The sequence below is a fragment of the Sinohyriopsis cumingii genome, chromosome 13, assembly GCF_028554795.1.
Source record: "Sinohyriopsis cumingii isolate HCF-2022 chromosome 13, ASM2855479v2, whole genome shotgun sequence".
Lineage (NCBI taxonomy): Eukaryota > Metazoa > Mollusca > Bivalvia > Unionida > Unionidae > Sinohyriopsis > Sinohyriopsis cumingii.
Genome location: NC_142973.1, coordinates 49,583,680 through 49,604,251, shown reverse-complemented (window position 1 = coordinate 49,604,251; position 20,572 = coordinate 49,583,680). Strand labels below are relative to the sequence as shown.

At 36.9% G+C, this 20,572-nt stretch overlaps 1 protein-coding gene across 1 annotated transcript in view; it reads right to left on the bottom strand.

Annotated features, from left to right (window-relative positions):
- LOC149785519 (protein cycle-like) overlaps positions 1–20,572 on the bottom strand; it is a 161,053-nt gene that overhangs the window by 13,693 nt on the left and 126,788 nt on the right. Inside the window, exons 14-15 of the mRNA XM_089931201.1 lie at positions 13,524–13,641; positions 2,170–2,233 (exon numbers count right to left, since the gene is read on the bottom strand). Coding sequence (XP_089787327.1) covers positions 2,170–2,233; positions 13,524–13,641 — 182 coding nt within the window. The remainder of the gene's footprint in view (positions 1–2,169; positions 2,234–13,523; positions 13,642–20,572) is intronic.

The window sequence follows — 20,572 nt, the reverse complement described above, 5'->3', positions numbered from 1 at the left end:
GGCACTATATCCCTGTGGTCACTTAGTGAGAACAAAACAACTATGTTTCACCTTGTATGGCATTATATTCCTGTGGTCACTTAGTGAGGAAAAAACAACTATGTTTGACCTTGTAAGGTACTATATTCCTGTCATTACTTAGTGAGAACAAAAAAACTATGTTTGACCTTGTATGGCACTATATTCCTGTGGTCACTTAGTGAGGAAAAAACAACTATGTCTGACCTTGTAAGGTACTTTATCCCTATGGTCACTTAGTGAGGAAAAAACAACTATGTATGATCTTGTACGGTACTATATCCCTGTCATCACTTAGTGAGAACAAAACAACTACGTTTGACCTTGTATGGCACTATATCCCTGTCGTCACTTAGTGAGAACAAAACAGCTATATCTGACCTTATATGGTACTCTATCCCTGTGGTCACTTAGTGAGAACAAAACAACTATGTTTGCATTTTGTAAATGTACTCACTCCCAGTAGTCAACTTAGTGAGAACAAAACAACTATGTTTGACCTTGTATGGTACTCTATCCCTGTGGTCATTTAGAAAGAACAAAACAAGGTTTGACTTAAAAGACCTTAGTTACAAAACTTACCAATGACTCGAGCTGAAAAAATGGACATTTCAGGAAATAATCATCACTACAATTTGTTTGAAAAAAGCTAAGTCCTATCAACTGGTTACAAAAATGCTATAGCCTTGGTTCAATATGTGTTAAACATTTCGCGACTGAAGGAATGAGATCTATTTTCAAAAGAATTCTCAAAATTCCTTCACCAATCAATTTCTTTTCTATTGAACTCAAGATAAACATGGGATTTATGCCAATGTAATTAATACAGACTTTGCTATATTTAAAATAGGATTGAAATATAACTTTATAACTGTACAAGAGTATTTGACAGTTCATATTCAAGGTTTTGCTTTGGGTTTTTTAGCACATGATTAACTATACACAGTAACCAGTATATTTGGTGGCTGAAGCCCCCGGGAAGAACAACCAACCCACATGAACCTACTGTCAAGTCTTCTGACATACCCATGGTGACTGAACTTAGACTCAAATCCATGTGGACAGAGGTGAGATGTTAGTGCTCTGCCTTTGCTTAGACCACCCAGAGTAGTGATGACAAAATTTTCAAGATGACTGTCATGGCAGCTATACTGAACTTAAGATTGGCATAATTTTCCTTAGTACCAACAAAATTTCATTAAGAAATCTTCTGGTGAAAACTCCATGCTGCTATGACTTTCCATTTAGGAGAAGTAGTGACAATTAAACATTTTCCAGAGGGCTGTCATGTTGGCCATATTGGATGTCAGATCAGTACCATTTTCATTTAGGAGAAACTAGACATCAACATAGACTTTTGGAGAAAGTCCGTATTGATATGACCATCCATCCATGACAAGTAGTGATAATAATATTTGAATGATATCCACCATGGTGGCCATTTTGGAGGTCAACTCAGCATCATTTTCATTTACAACTAACTTGAAACTATAAGAAGTTGTCTGGTGAAAACCCACAATGATATGTCTGTGTTCCTCTAGGGTAGTAATAAGACTTTCAAGATGGCTGCCATGGTAGCCTTATTGGATGTCAGATTGGCACCATTTTCATTTAAGACCAATCAGATGACATAAGCATTTTTTTTAAAGAGAAACATTAAGTTGATATGACCATCCAAGATGGATGCTGTGGACGCCATGTTTGACATCCAAGCAGTACCATTTTCTTTTAAGACAAACTAGACCTTGGGATGAATGTGCGTGCATGCAATTTCATGGCAATCCTCAAAACAGTTTACAACGAGTAACGCTAACAAACTTATGTTAATGGACAGACTTATTTTTCTAGAAATGTGATCAAAATGACAGGGCCAAGGAAACTATGTCAGTAGAGCATCAGATTCATAAGCCAAGGGTCATGGCTTTTTATACCTGCCTAGGGCAGAATGGCTGAATGAATCGGTGTCCTTGGAAAAGGGTATTAGCTCACATTTCTTTGACATGACTGAGACAATAATGTGCTGAAAGTGCCATTAAAAACCAACCAACAACATCAACATCATCAAAGAAACTATTCCAATGATTTCTTAAATAATATATAAAATGAGCACCCATGTAAGATACTCTGCTAGCTTTAGTTTGCATTATTTACCTGCGGAATCATGGGTCTAACATCATTATTGGTACTGTCAGCCTGATTTGGTGAATCTTGATTTCTGAAAATATAAAATCAAAGTATCTATGATACTAATGTACTCATCAAAGGAGATTATTTAGAAAGAAGTATTAAAGGAAAGGAGAAGAGCAATATTCAATACTGATGACATGAGTACTGTAAATGGCATATTATACACCATTCCAATGATTAAAATCCTGCATGTCAATAACTGAAATTTCTTTTCATAAACCAGTATTCTTCTTTCTGCCAGAGTGACCTTGACCATTAAACTTTGGAGGTCAAAATAAATAGCCTTATTTATTACTCAAAATCTGATTTAGGTCTGTCATGTAGAACTGTGTTATTGTGTGGCAACACTTTTTCTTCATTCAGCAATGGTGAATTTGACCTTTGACCTTTTGATTTGAAATGGAATAGGTTTCTTTTTCACACAAGTGCAAGCCAGCCACAAAGTTTGGGAACTGTAGATTCAGAAGAAATGTAGTTTTTGTGGGGGGGGGGGGGGATAAAGCTAATTCTGATTATGCAATACTTACCTGTCACTATTACATAGCTGTTACTTTTTCATGTTGAGAAACCTTGTATGTTTGATGTGGATATATCCTGAAGACTTGTCAATAAGACATGGTTCCCTCATTCACCTCGCATGTCCATGCACAGAGCAGTCACTTTTTTCAGAGAAGATGATTATGCCAAGACATCAGAGCTGGGTGTGAGCAATAGGTAAGCATTGCATAATTAAATTCATTTTTTTTACCTGCACAAAAATTACATTTTAACAGTAGCAATAAATTACCCATCACTATTGTGTAGCTGAATTTTTCATTTAGGTGGGTAGGCTAATGTGCTAAACTGATCAAACACAAAAGAAAAATGGAAACTACTCACCAATATAGGGAGAGATCCACTCACAGAATGTTGGTGTTCCACTGGGCCATATGTTGTGCCACAACAATGGGTCCCTGAGAAACAATGCCTGTGCTTTGTTGTGCTAACAAGCATAGGTAAAATGAATAGAAGTTAGTATGGGATAACTAAAATGCTGCCTACAGGAAGAATGATTAAGATAGGCCCATGAGGCAGTGATGGCTCAAACTTAATAAGCCTTTAGTTTCATAAAAGGTTTTATTGGTAAGGGATTGGTAAGCTCTTTTCATTGTCGTGACAAACTGCTGTGAGGTAGTGGAATCCAAAATATCATCAGAACTCTTAAAAGGGAGGAAGAGACATCATCTACTGTTCTTTTTCACTTTCAAGGCACTTAGATAGAAACGCAGTGCCCTAACTCAGCATAAAATCCTATCTCCAGCACAGATTCGACGGACACTGGAAATCTCCATAGGTAATGGAATTACAGAAGGTAACTGAATTCGGGCTACAAATCTTGGATGACATAGGAGAGAAATGGAATCGGAGACAGACAGTATGAATAAACAATAGATGAATCTAATTGCATCTACTCACAGATGCCAAAACAAACACACCACTCTTAAGTGTCAGGTCCTGATATGAAGCCTCACTCAATGGTTCATAGGGGATTTTGGTCAAAACGACAAAACATTAGCTTGATTCCATCTGGGCACAAGAGAGTAGCTCAAAATACTCAGTGAGATCATTAAGGTGAGAATTCATTCTGATTGCTGAGGCCTGAGAGAATTTAATCATGCTGGAAATAGCCCTTGTAGCCCCTGTAGCCCTAGATTGTTGATACTTAAAGAGTTTTTCTTCTCGAAAAGGAACAGACGGAAATCAGCAACTGAAGTTATTTTAGGACAGGGTCAATGTGTTTTCTACTGCACAAATGAAAGAAGATTCTCCACCTGGCATGATAGACATTGGATGTAGAATGACTCTCAGCCTGAATGATACAACTGGCAACCAGGCCTGAAAATTTGTTCTTGCAGAGAGATACTGGTATTTAGATAATGAATTAAAAAAAGGAATACATAAGTCACATTAATGCACATCAGAGAAGGGCCTTTGCTGCACTATTTTCTTAATACAAAGGACTTCCCTGCAACCCATGTAACGAATAATGAATATAATTGTACCCTAACTGCTAAGGGGTGGGATACAGCATGGCGACAAAAGAGGTTCCTTAAAGAACCAGATTCTGACAGTGAGTTGGGGTTACCACAGTATGTAACTAGTACATGTATATGATGATGGGTGACTATATGATATATGACATACCAAGACAATATCTGTTAAAGGAAGACAGCAATGTGGTGGAGCACTAGCTACATTAAAATGTTTTCTCTGGTCATGGATTTGACATTATAGATCTAATAACAGGGTGTCCTTGAAAAAGATGACTGTTCTATGTATGGGCATGTGAGGTGAATGAGTGGACCATGGCTTAATGACTCTGTGGGAGGATATATATATATAAATATATGTAGAACAGACAAGTTTTTTTGACATGAAAAAGAAAAAGCCACACAACAGTAACAGTAAAGTTATTGTTGCTAATAAACTCAGGTTTCTTTTGCAGAAACCATTTTCTTGTTTCAGTCACAGTGACCTTGAAAGGCAATCACTCAACCCTGAAACAGATGATTCTTTCTTACCCCAAATGCAAGCTAATAACAAAGTTTGGGGAGCCACAGTGGCTCATTGGTTAGCATGCCAGATGCATGACTAAAAGGGTGCAGGTTCAAATCCTACCATTGGACCAGTCTGGGTCAGCTGCCATGGTGTGTCCTTGGGCAAGGCACTTCATTCCAATTATCTTGGCACCAAAAAACTCCTAGTGTTGCCATAAAACAACAAACCAAACCAAACCACAAAACTTTGTAACTTAAGCTATTGTGTAGACAACATTTTACTTTTTTCAAGCTCAGTAACCATGACCACTTTGAACTTTTGTGCCCAAAATTGATAGGGTTCTTAATTACCCCATCTGCTGATTTGTTGTTGTTGTTCTAGTAGGATTTAACACCATTTTTCAGCACAAGATAGGCTATCCATGGTGGCCAGTATAAATGGTGGAGGAAGAACCCAGGAAAACCCCGGAAAGAACCACTGACCCACGAGAAGCTACTGGCAAGCTTTCTCATGTACTTACATCGGCTGAGCCCGAGACTCAACCCATGCAGACAGGAGAGACAGCAGTGATCCCTAACAGTGAGCACCTGCTGATAATGGACAACTAAAACTATTATGCAAAGAAACAAAACCATAACAGACATCTAGACAATGGACAACATGTAAAGTCAAATGTAAAATCAATTAAATTTGTAATAGAGAAGCATTACATAGCTTAATACAACCAAAATTTGAAGAAAAACCCACTCAGCAATGAAAATATTGTAAATCGGAGTCCTTGAAGGGATTGATGCTCTACTGACTGAAAAGAATTTCCAAGAATTCAAAATGAGACTATTTCTTAATCTGCCAAGTGCTGAAATCATCTCTGATATTCTACTGCAATATGGTAACAAGATTTTCAAATCAGCTGCAGTGGATTTCAGATTGGCACCATTTTCATTTAGGACCAAAAAGACATCATAAGAAGTCTACTGGTAAAACCCCATGCTAATACAACTTTCTGTTCTTGATAAGCCACAATAAGTCATGATTTTAAAATCCAATAATTCTTAATGTCATGCTGTGGAAACCAGTGTTAAATGAACAAATTCAGTGAATTGTGGCATTTAATAACTCTGAAAATCAACCTCACCAAGGTCTTTCAAAATATAGCTGCATGCAGAAGGTGACTGAAATGAAACAATTTGTGCTGAAACCAAAGTTAGGAGGAATTGGCAATCTGGGATAATAATAACTGTAAATGATGAGTCAGATTGCTGGAATATCAAGTCATTCCATTCAAAGCATTATCAACACGACTGCATGCAAAATTTAGTTAAATTCTAACAATTTCTGTAAAAGTTCTGTTGCATAAACTGAAATTAGGGAGAGAAGCAATCAGTGGTCTAAACTATGATGCAAAACGTGGCAATCAAACTTGTCAAATCAAACAAAACACAATATGCCAGGCTCAGTCTGAATATCTGAACATAGGCAGGCAACTCACGAGTCAATGGCAAACCACACAGACCCAGATCTGCCATCGCAAAATGCGCCAGCAGATGTGGGTCTGTGCAGTTTGTAGGGTTAATCTGCAGAAGAAACAATATAGACTCTGATCTGCAGGCGCATTATGCCTAACAATGTGTATCAGCAATGATACTGATTGTCCGTTGTCTGTCAGTACTATGATATTATGAGTGCGTCATGAATTGGTTGCTTGTTTGTGTGTGTGCGTGTATGAGAGAGAGAGAGAAAGAGAGAGAGAAGAGAAAGAGAGAGACAGAGAGATGGATTTGGATTTTTAACAACTTTACATAGTTGTCTGTCAGTACTGTGATATAAGTGAGTGAATGGATTGGCTGCCTTCGTGTGTGTGTGTGCGTGTGTGTGTGTGCATGTGTGTGTGTGCATGCATGTGTGTGTGTGTGACAGAAAGAGAGAGAGATTTGGATTCTTAACAAAGTTAGTCATATCATTACAGTGTCTGCAGTGTGGCAGTTTTGTGTGATGTCAAGCCCTGGGCATCATGCTGCAGACATGTAACATCATGTCCCACCCAGTCACATTATCCTGACACCAGGCCGACCAGTCCTAACACTAACCTCTTAATGCTGTGCGCCAAGTGAGGCAGCTACTTAAGTACTCTGCTGGGGTGGAACCTGTGACCTCCTACATCTGAAGCAGATGCTCTAACCATAAAATTCAGGCCACCTGAGTGAAGTGCTTGTTAGTGATAAATTGTGTTGACTCAGCAAATTTTGCTCTTATATTTCCAAACCATTTGTCCAAAGCAGGGAAAACAATCTACTTTACAACAAACTAAAAAATACACATCACCTGAAGCGGAAACTGCAAAGGACTAAAGCCAGATTTCTTCAAATCTACACCAGTCTTGCTAATTCTCACACTTCTGACCTCCATTTTATCATCATTCCTTCCAGGAATGTGATCAATGTACACTTGAATTTCATCCATGTTAATGAACATATTGTTCGTGAAATCATCTGATTCTCTTCTGGCCTTTATGAATTCATCACATGATTTTATTTTCTCAGAATCTTCTGGGCGATGCTGGGTCATCGATGTCAGTGCATAAAGCCCTTTATTGTGCCATTTTACAAATTGTTCCATTGTTTCAATTTATTTTCAAAATTCCCATATTACCGGTGAAAAGAAACCAAAGTTAGCTTCCATACCTTGGCAGCCTTTATGTACTCAAAAAAAACATAATCAGCACACTTAAAAGAATCCATTGTGATCTTCTGAGGTAAGCTTGCTTTGCAATAAATTAAACTTTGAATTGATATCCTTAAAAAAAAGGCTTCAGTGCCCAAAGTTGGCTTTCAAGGTTGGCTTGCTAAATTCACAGGGCAGGCATGTTAAATTCACAAGGCAGAGGGCAGGCATGTTAAATTCACAAGGCAGACATTAAATTCAGAGTAGATTTTCATATTTTAAGCAGCCAAGACATATTATCTGTTGTCCATGGACCCTGTAGTTATGGAATTTGTATAGAAGAATAATATATGATGTGTTCAGCAATCACTGTAACATGTGATTATGTTCCAAGTTAAACGTTCAGACACTTTGACTTGAATATCCAGGTATAATGTTTTTTTTTATATTCTGGGATAGTATATCTCAGTACAATGTTTAGCATATGTTCACTCAACATAGTGTATATACTTGCTTACTGTAAATTTGAGCTGCATATCCAGATCTACCATCGCATAATGTGCCAGCAGATCAGGGTCAATGTTTGTTGATCTGGGTCCGTGCAGTTTGCAATTGGACTTGACCTACAAGCTAGTATATAAGATAAATCACACCTGGCCCTTCAGTGTTTTCTATGGACTGCACAAGGGTGGTGTGACATGACTGCCAGCATTCTGATTGCTATTCGATGCTTATTGTAATGTTTCAAAATTCTTCAGTATTCGATGGATGAGATTCAGGAGCCTGAGCACCAATGTAATCATTATTATAGCAGTATTTTCAAAAGTCTACTTTGTCCTACAAAGGTTGTGTTTAGACTGCCTTTACTGTACACATAATCGCACAGCGATTTGGTCTGATGTTACCTGACTTGACTTCTCTTGATAATGCAGACCATACGTGTTCACAAGAACTTTGGACATGGATGATACCCCTCATCTCCACCTGAAGCACAGTACTGTCCCACTTGGTGGTAAGACGTCTGATATTTCAAGAAAATAAAAACGTTCAAGATATTTAAATGGCAAATTTGTAAACCTTTTCTTGCCAAAAGTGCCGATAATGCAATGATTACCCAACTCTGTAAATATGGCATATGTACTTTGGGTAAAGTGTTTGAGGGTCTAGTCAAATTGTGGCTGTGTTGTTTTTGTCATTTTATAACACCTTTTTACAGCTCATGATAGACTATACACAGTGGCCATCATAGCTGGTGTAGGAAGAAAACGGGAACCGAAGTAAGAACCACCTACCCATGGGAAGCTTCTGGCAGCATTCTCACATACCCAAACAGGCAGAGTCCAAGACTAGAACCCATGCAGACAGGGGAGATGGTTGTTGTTGTTGTTGTTGTGGGGTTTAACACCATTTTTCAGCACATGATAGGCTATGCATGGCAGCATGTAATAATGGTGGAGGAAGAACCGGGGAAAACCCCGGGAAGAACCACCGACCGACAAGAAGCTACTGGCAAGCTTTCTCACATACCTACATTGGCTGAAATCCTACACTCGAACCCATGCAGACAGAGGTGAGATGGCAGTGATCCATAATGGAGCGTGCTTTAGACCACTTGGCCACTCTGGGCCCCAGGTGAGATGGTAGTTTTCAGTAAAAGTGAGTATTTTTGACCACTTGGCCACCTGGGTCCCTGAATTGTGGTTGTGTTTGACAAGTGCATTAAAAATACAGGCATATGTGGTCCTCATAAACATATAACTGAATGATACTTTGTAAACTGGTATTATAGAAAAGCACATAATGCATAATGGCAGACTTCAGATTGGTTTTGGGATTTGTCAACAACCACAACCAAGCTAACTAACCTTTCTTAAAGTCTTAGAGATAGATCTTTATTCAAACTCAAGCATCCCCAATCATTTATTTCTGTGAGCAAATTCTGATGTATCCAAATAATTATTATAGACTTAAGTTTTTGCATCAGCTTTATTTACAAATATCAAAATGTTGTATGCTGACATGTTAAATTCACAGGGCAGAGGGCAGGCATGTTAAATTCACAAGGCATGTTAAATTTATAAGGCAGACATTATATTCACAGGGCAGGCATGTTAAATTCACAAGGCTGAGGACAGGCATGTTAAATTCACAAGGCAGACATTAAATTCACTGGGCAGGCATCTTAAATTCACAAGGCAGAGGGCAGGCATGTTAAATTTATAAGGCAGACATTAAATTCACAGGGCAGGCATCTTAAATTCACAAGGCAGAGGGCAGGCATGTTAAATTCACAAGGCAGACATTAAATTCACTGGGCAGGCATGTTAAATTCACAAGGCAGACATTAAATTCACTGGGCAGGCATGTTAAATTCACAAGGCAGAGGGCAGGCATGTTAAATTCACAAGGCAGACATTAAATTCACAGGGCAGGCATGTTAAATTCACAAGGCAGAGGGCAGGCATCTTAAATTCACAAGGCAGACATTAAATTCACAGGGCAGGCATCTTAAATTCACGAGGCAGAGGGCAGGTATGTTAAATTCACAAAGCAGACATTAAATTCACAGGGCAGACGTTAAATTCACAGGGCAGACTGTCACAGTATTGTGTATAATTAATATTTATGTATTATATCTGATCTAAAATGAGCTTCACGTTCATTTCCACATACAACCTTACCCAAGAGTGGTTTATTTACATCCTACATTATTTAAGAATAATGAGTTGAGTTCACCCAATGCTGCATGAACCAAGTGCTTGCAAAGAGAAAACCTATATACCTCAATCTCATTGGCCATTAGATTGCACCACAGCCAGGGTGAAGTCTTTCAGTGAAAAAAGGTGGTTGTTGTGGAAGCCAAACTGGATGTCAGGTTGGTTCTGTTTTCATTTAGGACCAAACTAGACATCATAAGAAGTCTTTTAGTCAAAACTCCATTTTGACATGACCATCCATTCAGGAGTAGTGATTCCCAGATTTTCAAGATGGGTGGTGGCCACATTGGATGTCCAAGCAGCACCATTTTCATATAGGAACAACTAGACCATGGGATGAATGTGTAATGTTCAAGGCAATCATCCAAGTAGTTTAGGAGGAGTAGTGATAATAAACTTATGTTAATCAATGAATGGACAATGGACAACAGACCATCTCATAAGCTCCTCTGGTCTATGACCAGTAGGCCCCAAAACAGCAACCACTGCCATGATGATATCATCACCAATGACTGTATCCATACAAACATTATTTGAATAAAATAAAATATGAAATATTTGTACACTTTTTGTAGCAGCAGTTATATTTTATTATAAATTCAATGCAGTCTTTTGCATTTTACTATGTTATCAAGAACACAAGGTACAAAAGCTGAAATTTTCTCCCTTATTTTGGCACACACTATTCTATTTCATTACGAATGAATCAAAAACAATACCAACAAAATCTGAATGCAATTCTAATACCATAAACAAAAGTCCGTTGAAAGGACTGATGCTCTACTGGGTGAAAAGAATTTCAAAGAATTAAAGATAAGACCATTTCTTCCTTTAACTGGCAAGTGTTTAAACTATCTCTGATATTCTTCTGGGATAACAAGGCATTCAAATTAGCTTTATCACATTACAAACCCCATGTCATAATGATCATTCAGGGGAAGTAGTGAAAAGATTTTTAAGACAGTCATCGTGGCAGCCATATTGGATGTATGACTGGCACCATTTTAATTTAGGATCAAGAAGATACCATGTTTACTGAATATGTTGGGACACAATAAAATAATTTTTTTCCTGTCCCAGAACTTATGGTAAAACTTTTTTCACCTATATCATATGTCCCAAGACTTAAGAAATGAAATAAAATTGTATTGCATTTGTGCTCCCCACCATGCACATTGCAATAAACCAGATAAATAAAACGCTTGTTTGATACAAAAAAGAAAGAAACTAACCTTGTATTGTTATCATCTTTTCCTTTATGTTTTTCAACTTGAGCATTAAAGAATAAAATATATCCATGAAACCTGTATATGTAGGGTAGGGTTCAATACTGCAGCGTGTATCGCCTATGTCCAATAACACACACCATGTTGTTCATTGACACGAACATAGAGAAATAAATTGTATGTTGCTGTGCTCAAAGGTTTGAATATATTTGAATATGTTATCCGACTGAAAACTGGATCCAACAAAATCACAAACAAGAGGGAAATAATCAACCCATATCCTGAAGACAACTGCCATTCATGCATGACACAGTGTCAAGATTGAATTATACCCAGGTCTACTGTATGATAGTATCTCGCAAATAAAAATCATTTTTTGAAAACACAGTCACTTGAGTGCAAGTGACAATGTCTTTGCCAGCACGGGTTACAAAAGTATCATTACTATTCACCTGCAGACATCAAATTCCTTTGTATTAATTGTAACTGCATATGCCAAGCACATAAAAGCCCGGGTGGTGAATAAACACAACTGGCAGTGAGCAGTAAACACCTTCTTTGAATTACCAACAGGACATCAAAGACAAAGGTTATCTTTGTTACAAAGCAAGCCGACCTCAAAAGCCAATGTTGGACACTCTGAAGTCAGTTTTTTTTTAAGGATTGCAAAGCAAACTGACCTCAGACGCCGATAATGGATTCTTTTAAGTGTGCTGATTCTTTTTTTGAATACACAAAGGCTGCCGAGATATGGAAACTAACTTTGGTTCATTTTCACAATTATTCATGGGAATTTTGAAAATAAATTGAAACAATGTAATAATTTTTAAAGTGACACAATATGCTTTGCACACAGACATCGATGACCCAGCATCACCTAGAAGATATGGAGAAAATAAAATCATGTGATGAATTCATGAAGGCCAGAAGAGAAGCAGATGATTTCATCGACAATATGATCATTAACATGGATGAAATTCAAGTGTACTTTGATCGCATTTCTGAATGGACTGATGATAAGATGGGGGTCAGAAGTGTGAGAATTAGCAAGAATGGTGTAGATTTTAAAAAATCTGACTTTAGTCCTTGCAGTTTCCACTTCAGGTGATGTGTTGCCTCTAACAATTTTTCATGGTATGAGAAAGCTATAAAAAAATATCCATGTACCGAAAGAATGGATTGTACGTGTGCAGGAGAAGGGTTGTGTTGATGACATGCTGCTAAAATGAATTAAAAAGTTTTATCTCAAGTAGACAGTTTTTATATTTTTTTAAATAAAATTTCAGTTGGAGTACATTTTCCAACATGTAATTTTCGAATGATTTGAAAGGTGTCCCACAACTTACGACTCAAAATGCGTTCCAGAACATACAGTGCACAAAAAAAATAATTTGAAAATTAATTTATGGTGTCCCAACAAATACGGTGTCCCAACATATAAAGTAAATATGGTATCATGAGAATTCTACTGGTGAAAACCCCATGCTAATATAGCCATCCATATGGAGAGTAGTAGAGATAACTCTTATCAAGATATAACTTCCATTCAGGAGTAGCAGCAATAATAAGATTTTCAAGATGGCTGTTGTGGTGGCCATACTGGTCATCAGATCAGTACCATTTTCATTCAGAACCAGGTACACATCATAATAAATGTTTAGCGAAAACCCCAAGTTGATATGACCATCCATGTAGGAGGATTTTTGTTGTTGTTGTTGGGTTTAAAGCCATTTTTCAGCACACGATAGGCTATGCATTGCGGCCAGTATTAATGGTGGAGGAAGAACCCAGGAAAACCCCGGGAAGAACCACCGACCCACGAGTCCATGTAGGAGAAGTAGTGATAACAAATTTTTCAAGATGGCCACTGTGACAGCCGCATTGGATCCAAGATCTGTACTATTTTCATTCAGACTAACTAGACACTGTAAGAACTATTTTAGTGAAAACTCACTGTTGATAAGAGGTAAAGCGGTAACAAGATTTTCAACACGGATCAGATCAACACTATTTTCATTTACAACCAACTAGACATCATAAGTCTTTCACTCAAAACCCCAAATTGATATGACCATCCATTCAGATGTAGTAACAATAATAATGGTGGCAATAGTGAATATGGATTGGGACCATTTTAATTTAGAACAAACTAGACATCATGACAAATGAGATGTACCTTCTTTGTTCCAGCACTTCATCTGCGATCTGCCTTCCAATCCTACCAGCACCTGGTCGTGTTCCACCTGGAATCCCTGGGATCAAAATGGAATTTTTCTCTATGGAACTGGATCCAACTGCAAAATGAAAACCGAAATATAAATTATTTTACAATATTTCATAAGAATGTGAAAATGAATGTAACTACCTATGTACTGATGATTTAAAACTGATTCATTCCTTATTAATTTAAATGAGCTGGCTGCTTAAAGTAAGTTGGATGGTTAGCAAAACTCTAATTATTTCAAATATTAGAATTAAAAAAATAATTTACATTAAAATAATTAGTGTAATAGAGATTTTATATTGTTCAACCTATTTTCAAGGGACAGACTTCTAAAAGTTATGACCTTGACAATTTAAGTAAACTCTGAACATAAATGCCAGAATCATATATAAATGACAATCAAGCAAGGTCTCCTTTAAGAATGCATGGCCTTTTTTGAATATTTTGTCTTCATTGATAATTACACTGGAAGATGCAAACACACTGCAATACATGGCTTATCAACCCATGTAGTGGTACTCAAAAAGTATAGAACAAGAGGCTCAAGTTGGCCTAATATCACTCACCTGCTTTAATAACTTGAAGTTAACCATTTGACTAAGCACTTACTTAGTACTGTAAGAACATAGCCTATGTAATTTCAAAAAATTTATGTGATGCTGATTTTTGCTATAGTCTGATAAAAGTTCCTTCAAAGATAAAGACACAATTATTATGTATTGTCTCTTACTCATTCAAGAGTTTTAAAAGTTCAATTTTGGGTGAAGCTTCAATCTGCAGTCTACAGAGATACACGTTGTTTTCTGGGGGGGTTAAGTTCATCCATAGTTCTATTTTTGCCTGGTAATTAAATCTGGAAGTGTTTCAAGAGAAAGCATATTTGTGGTATTTTTTTAATATTAAAAGCTAATATACTAAATATGAATTTCTGCAAAATTGTGAGTAATGCAATTGAATTTATGAAATACATTAAAATAGGGCCAAAATACGAGTGAAAAGAAAGAGGCTCAAATGAACCTGATAGCACTCACCTAGGTAGCTGACATACTAATTTGTGAATGCAAATTCACACATTTATTGAAACTGTACAGAGGAAAGAAAAACTTGGAACACGGAGTTGCTACATTGCTTATTAAAGTTGATGTGGTTTACTTTCTTCTCCCAACCATATAGCATATAAAGGACAAGTCGTTTATAATAAAGGACAAGTTGTTTATAATAAAGGACAAGTCATTTATAATAAAGGACAAGTTGTTTATAATAAAGGACAAGTCGTTTATAATAAAGGACAAGTCATTTATAATAAAGGACAAGTCATTTATACAATTAGCATTGTGCCCTGGATCTCTCTCTCAGCCATTGCATACTTGGCCCTAATTCATAATTTATAAAATAGTGTTGCACTTAGGGTCCCAAGGGCAGGGGATACTGTGTTCCCTGTCCACCACATCTAGCAGACACATAACATTATCAATGGGCTAAGAAAAATCAGACAATTCTTAATACACTATTAGTGCTAAAATGATAAGATCATATTATTTGCTGGGACTCTAGTATCCTTGTAATAAACGTTTTATTCAGTACTCAAGAAGTTCATGAATACATTAGCATGTTTGAATATCTGGTTAATAAGAAAAGAGCTTTTCTTTGGAATTTTCAAATTTGGGTCTTTAACTTTACTGTTTAATCATTATGTACATGCATTTTATGTAACGATTCCTACTGTTTCTTAATTACCTTTTCAAGTTAGGAATTAATTACTAATTATGTTTAAAAAAGTATGTATTTGCATAAAATTAATCACATTTTCATTGATTCAAGCTTGAAATAAATTAAATCTTCAGCACCACAAATATGCCTTCAACCTCAAAAATACATTATACAAACTTGTTATCAAAAATGGCTTTACATTACAACTTGGAGGACCATCACAAATCTTTAATGTTTTGATTGCAAATTATATGGTTGTAAAAATGGTGTTAACTGCCATGTTAGCTTTTATTGTCTTTAGTGACCCTGGTCATTACTATCACAAAAACATAGACATGGATGATCATGCACTAAACAAAAATAGAAGGCATATATTTCCGTTTTTTTTTTTCTCCTAACAAAATACATGATCAGTGTCATGCTGGGTTCAAGATTTGTGGACACAGGACAAAATGTTGTTGGAAACCCACAATTCTGTACCTAAGGTACAAGACTGGAAATTGTTTATAGCCCCATACTTTAAGAATGCAGATATTACTATGTGCAGTCAGCATGGATTCCTGGGTCTGCCCTAACCCCCACTGAGGCCTTTCTCCTGACATCATAACTTGCACCCATGGGTGATATGATGTCTCAGTAACTATAGCAATGGACATTGGTCATAGTCACCTTCTTATCAGACTGGATCAACCACCAGTTTCCACCAAGATTTATTTAAAAGAGTAATTTACCTAGCAGATTTAGTCATCTTTTGTTGAGTAATGAGAATAAAATATAATGCGTCTTTTAAGATAATTTTCTGCAAGGGGGAGAATCTGCATAACCTCAAACCTGTTATTCTCAACATATCAACCTTAAATGGGTTACTTCTAAACATATCATCCTTATCATGGGTTACTTCTCAATGTACCATCCTTATCATGGGTTACTTCTCAATGTATCATCCTTATCGTGGGTTACTTCTCAATGTATCATCCTTATCGTGGGTTACTTCTCAATGTATCATCCTTATCATGGGTTACTTCTCAATGTACCATCCTTATCATGGGTTACTTCTCAATGTACCATCATTATCATGGGTTACTTCTCAATGTACCATCCTTATCATGGGTTACTTCTCAATGTATCATCCTTATCATGGGTTACTTCTCAATATACCATCCTTATCATGGGTTAATTTTCAATGCATCATCCTTATCATGGGTTACTTCTCAATGTATCATCCTTATCATGGGTTACTTCTCAATGTATTGTCCTTATCATGGGTTACTTTTCAATGCATCGTCCTTATCATGGGTTACTTCTCAATGTATCGTCCTTGTCATGGGTTATTTCTTAATGTATCGTCATTATCATGGGTTACTTCTCAATGTATCATCCTTATCATGGGTTACTTCTCAATGCATCATCCTTATCATGGGTTACTTCTCAATGTATCGTCCTTGTCATGGGTTATTTCTTAATGTATCGTCCTTATCATGGGTTACTTCTCAATGTATTGTCCTTATCATGGGTTACTTCTAAACTTATTAGGGGCCCCGAGTGGCTGAGTGGTCTAAAGCACTCACCATTACGGATCACTGCCATCTCACCTCTGTCTGCATGAGTTTGAGTCTTGGATTTGGCTAATGTGGTTATGTGAGAAAGTTTGCCAGTAGCTTCTCGTGGGTCGGTGGTTCTTTCCAGGGGTTTCCCGGGTTCTTCCTCCACCATTTATACTGGCCGCCATGTATAGCCTATCTTGTGCTGAAAAATGGCATTAAACCCTACAACAACAACTTCTAAACTTATTCTTACTATAGGTTACTTCCCTTGCTTTACTCTCATAAGAAATTGGGATCTGTCTGATCCTTTCTGTACAAATTTCTTTCAATGTTATTGACTGCATATTTTATGACAAGAAATTGTTTCAAGGTTCCTCTAGTTTTACTTTTACTAACTACAGCCATAATTGATGACAGAACAGCATATTTTTTATAAATCAGGATTTCAAGCAAGGCACACTTTCTGTCAAACTTGATGAAAATCTGTTCAGTGGTATTTTAGAGTAATTTGTTCAAGGTTTTTCTATTTTTAGTAACAGCAGCCATAATTGATGGCAAATTAGTATCATCTGCATAATCTTGCAAGCCTTTCTTGCCAGAATGCTTTTCGTAAACTTTGGTCAAATTCAGCTGAGTAGTTTTTGAGTATTTTTTTTCTTGAGTACATGGAAACAGTCATTTTGGTCACCTGCCTGCTTTAGGCAGCACATTGTTTCCCAAATAATATACGTAAAAAATTTCAGTAATAGTACATGAAAGCAGCAAAGAAGTACGTCAACATTCTCTCTACTATGCTTGCTGCAAATGCACAGAATTTCGTTTTTTAGCAAACAAAGTTTCAGGAGTATGTCATAACTATAGAGTGGAATATTAATAGACAATATAATGGATTATTTCAATTGCTCTCCAAGAAGACAAGTATTTTCAAGGGAAACAAGTACCCTGACAGATGCAAGATCACTTCATTAGTATGAGTGGATCGTGCTCCTTATTGTCAGAGCTTAATTCCAAGTTTTATCAAAATCAGATTAAAAAAATATGGACTACAGTGTCTAATAAGCTCAGGCAATCAGTGGCAAAATCATCTTAATATGTGTTGATCTCATTCACCAATGAAGTCCAAGTTCTTGATGAAATAAGTACACATTCCAAGTTTGATCAGTTCTTGATGAAATATGCACACATTCCAAGTTTAACAAAAATCTGTTCTAAAAATTTGGTGTCCAGACAAGCTGACAAAGAATGCAGGATGAAGGAGAGCTAAAACAATTGGAGCTCTTGTCAAATTGTGTAGCATGGTTTCTAAGATCAAAACAATTTGTGTGATTTAGATCTGTTTCTAATTAACAAAAACGTGGATGTTCAAAATTTTGTCTGCCTAGTTTAATGCTATGGCCTAAAAACTGTTCTACTTTCAATCAGTTGAAATTACACCAACATCTTTTGTAAATTTCAACTAACGGATCTCACCACACATAGCCAGCCCATCAATCAAATTGGTTTTTGAACAGCAAAAATTTGTGATTAGCTAAGAAAGGAGAGGTTTTTGACAATTATGGACCCTGCACATTATTCATGCAAATGATAAAATGTCAACTGGCTTGCAAAAGGCCCATAGTGTGGAATAATGCATAGGAGAGAAACTGGCAGTGAAGACTGATATTTTTATTTTCAACAGAGTCAATTAATTCAAGAGAACATTTTCACATATGGTTTACATCAATACAATATCAATCTTGGGAATCAGTAGAAAGCTGGAAGATGTCTTTGGATGGAGTCAATTTTCATTTTATTTGGTACTTATATCAGTGCTAAATAATAATAATAATGATGATGGTGGTGGTGGTTGTTTTTGTTACTGCTACTGAATCACTAACATCTATCTCCTGTGACCTTGGTTATCAAAATCATACTATGAATAACATGATTACTTGAACTTTTGAGTTATTCCCCTTCCCATTATTTAATTATTATTTAAAATATTTTCAAATTTGTTTTTTTTGTTTAAAGAAAAGCAATCTAGCTGATAATTTGCCAAGCTGAAGTTGACTGATAACGAGTTGGTTAAGCAGAGCATATTTTGCATTGCTGAATTTTAGTCGACACTGTATTCATTTTATGGTAGTGAAAATTGACAGCAGTTCACCAACTCCTTTGCAGTAACACCTTCTCTTTCTCAGTGATTAGAATGTTTCCCAAAATTTTGTTTTAAAGAGCATAACAAAGATGCTACTAGTACCACTGAGAAAAACAATTCAATGAACAGCAATAATTCTCCCTCTTCAGTCAGTCTTTTATGTTGGCTTTGACTGAAGCTTCAGATGTGAATAATACAAATGTAACATGTTACAATTGTCCAATCAGTCATCATTTTTATTGACCCTGCAGTGGTGATTCTAGTGTGCAGGTAATCTGTACACCGATATGACTTTCAGAATTTGACACTGAATGTCATCATTTAATTTTAAGATGGTGAAATATGAAAACAGACAGCTCATACCCATGTTCCTCTTTTTAGAATAAGCCAAATAAAACCTTAGAGCCCTAAGTGGCAAAGAAACCTGTCTTGATCGTCTCCAGTACAACGTGGTTGAGACTGAGAATTTCATTAAGTGCTATTGAATGTAGCTGATTCTTAGTGAGAAACTACAGCTGACAAAGAAGAGGAACCAAATCATGGTTACCGCTGACCATTTTCCACAGACACGGCATGAACCTCACTCCTTCACCTTGCTAAGGAGAGGAAGAAGACTGTCTTAAGGATGCTTTACTCATAGTTTCATAAGGGGGGTTTTGATAATGCCCCAAAAACATATGAAAGCGTCCTTCCAGGCACTAATAAGTGAAATAACACTTTCTGGAGCTCAAAATACTTAATGAGAAAAGAAGAATGAGGATCCAGCCCAATGGCAGAACCTTTAGAGAACTTGAGTGGACCAGAAATGGCTACCTTATGGTACAAACTCTACATCTTCTTTCCTCCAAAGAGTAAGAGAGCCTTAAAATGGGACAACTAGGATCAACCAATTACAAAAGATTCTCCACTCTGCATCATAAACTTTCTATGTGCATTACCTTCAAGCCTGGGTGATGCATTTGGCAAACTTGCTTGAATACTGGTGATGCTGGATCAATAATTTTATATAAATATAGGGTGATGGTCGAGAATCTGTGTGTAGTTATGTATGAGAGACCTCTTGTGCTTCAACAGCAGGTATCTCCCCTGTGGTAATCTCTTGGGCTTTTCTACCAGCAAAAAAAACCTGTATATGTGAATATGGCAGGTCTGTATAATGCTCACTATGCAGAACAGAATCTGAGAAGTCCTGTCTGATGGGAATGTCAACTCTCCCCCATTTGGTGAGGAAATTCATCCCTATGTACAAGAAGGTATGAGACCCAATTTTGTCAGGATGGGGACACGACCCAGATGAGTCATCAAGAAGGCAAAGGTTCTTCAGAAGAATGTCTCTGAAGATAATGTGCATCAACCTGTTTCAAATACTCAAGGATGAAGATCCTTAAGACCTCAAGTGAGGTGTTATTATCCCCAACACCATAGTAAAGGCTCTGGGGCAGAAACAAAAGCTAACAGAAGAACCCAAAATTGAAATATCTCCATTTTCCAACAATAAAAAGATCCACTTAGAACAGAAACGAGGAGTTTGGCAGTTTTCCACCCCCTTGCCTGCTGCCTTCTATTGAAGGCAGTGTACTTCTTCCCTTAGATAAACACGTTTGGACTGG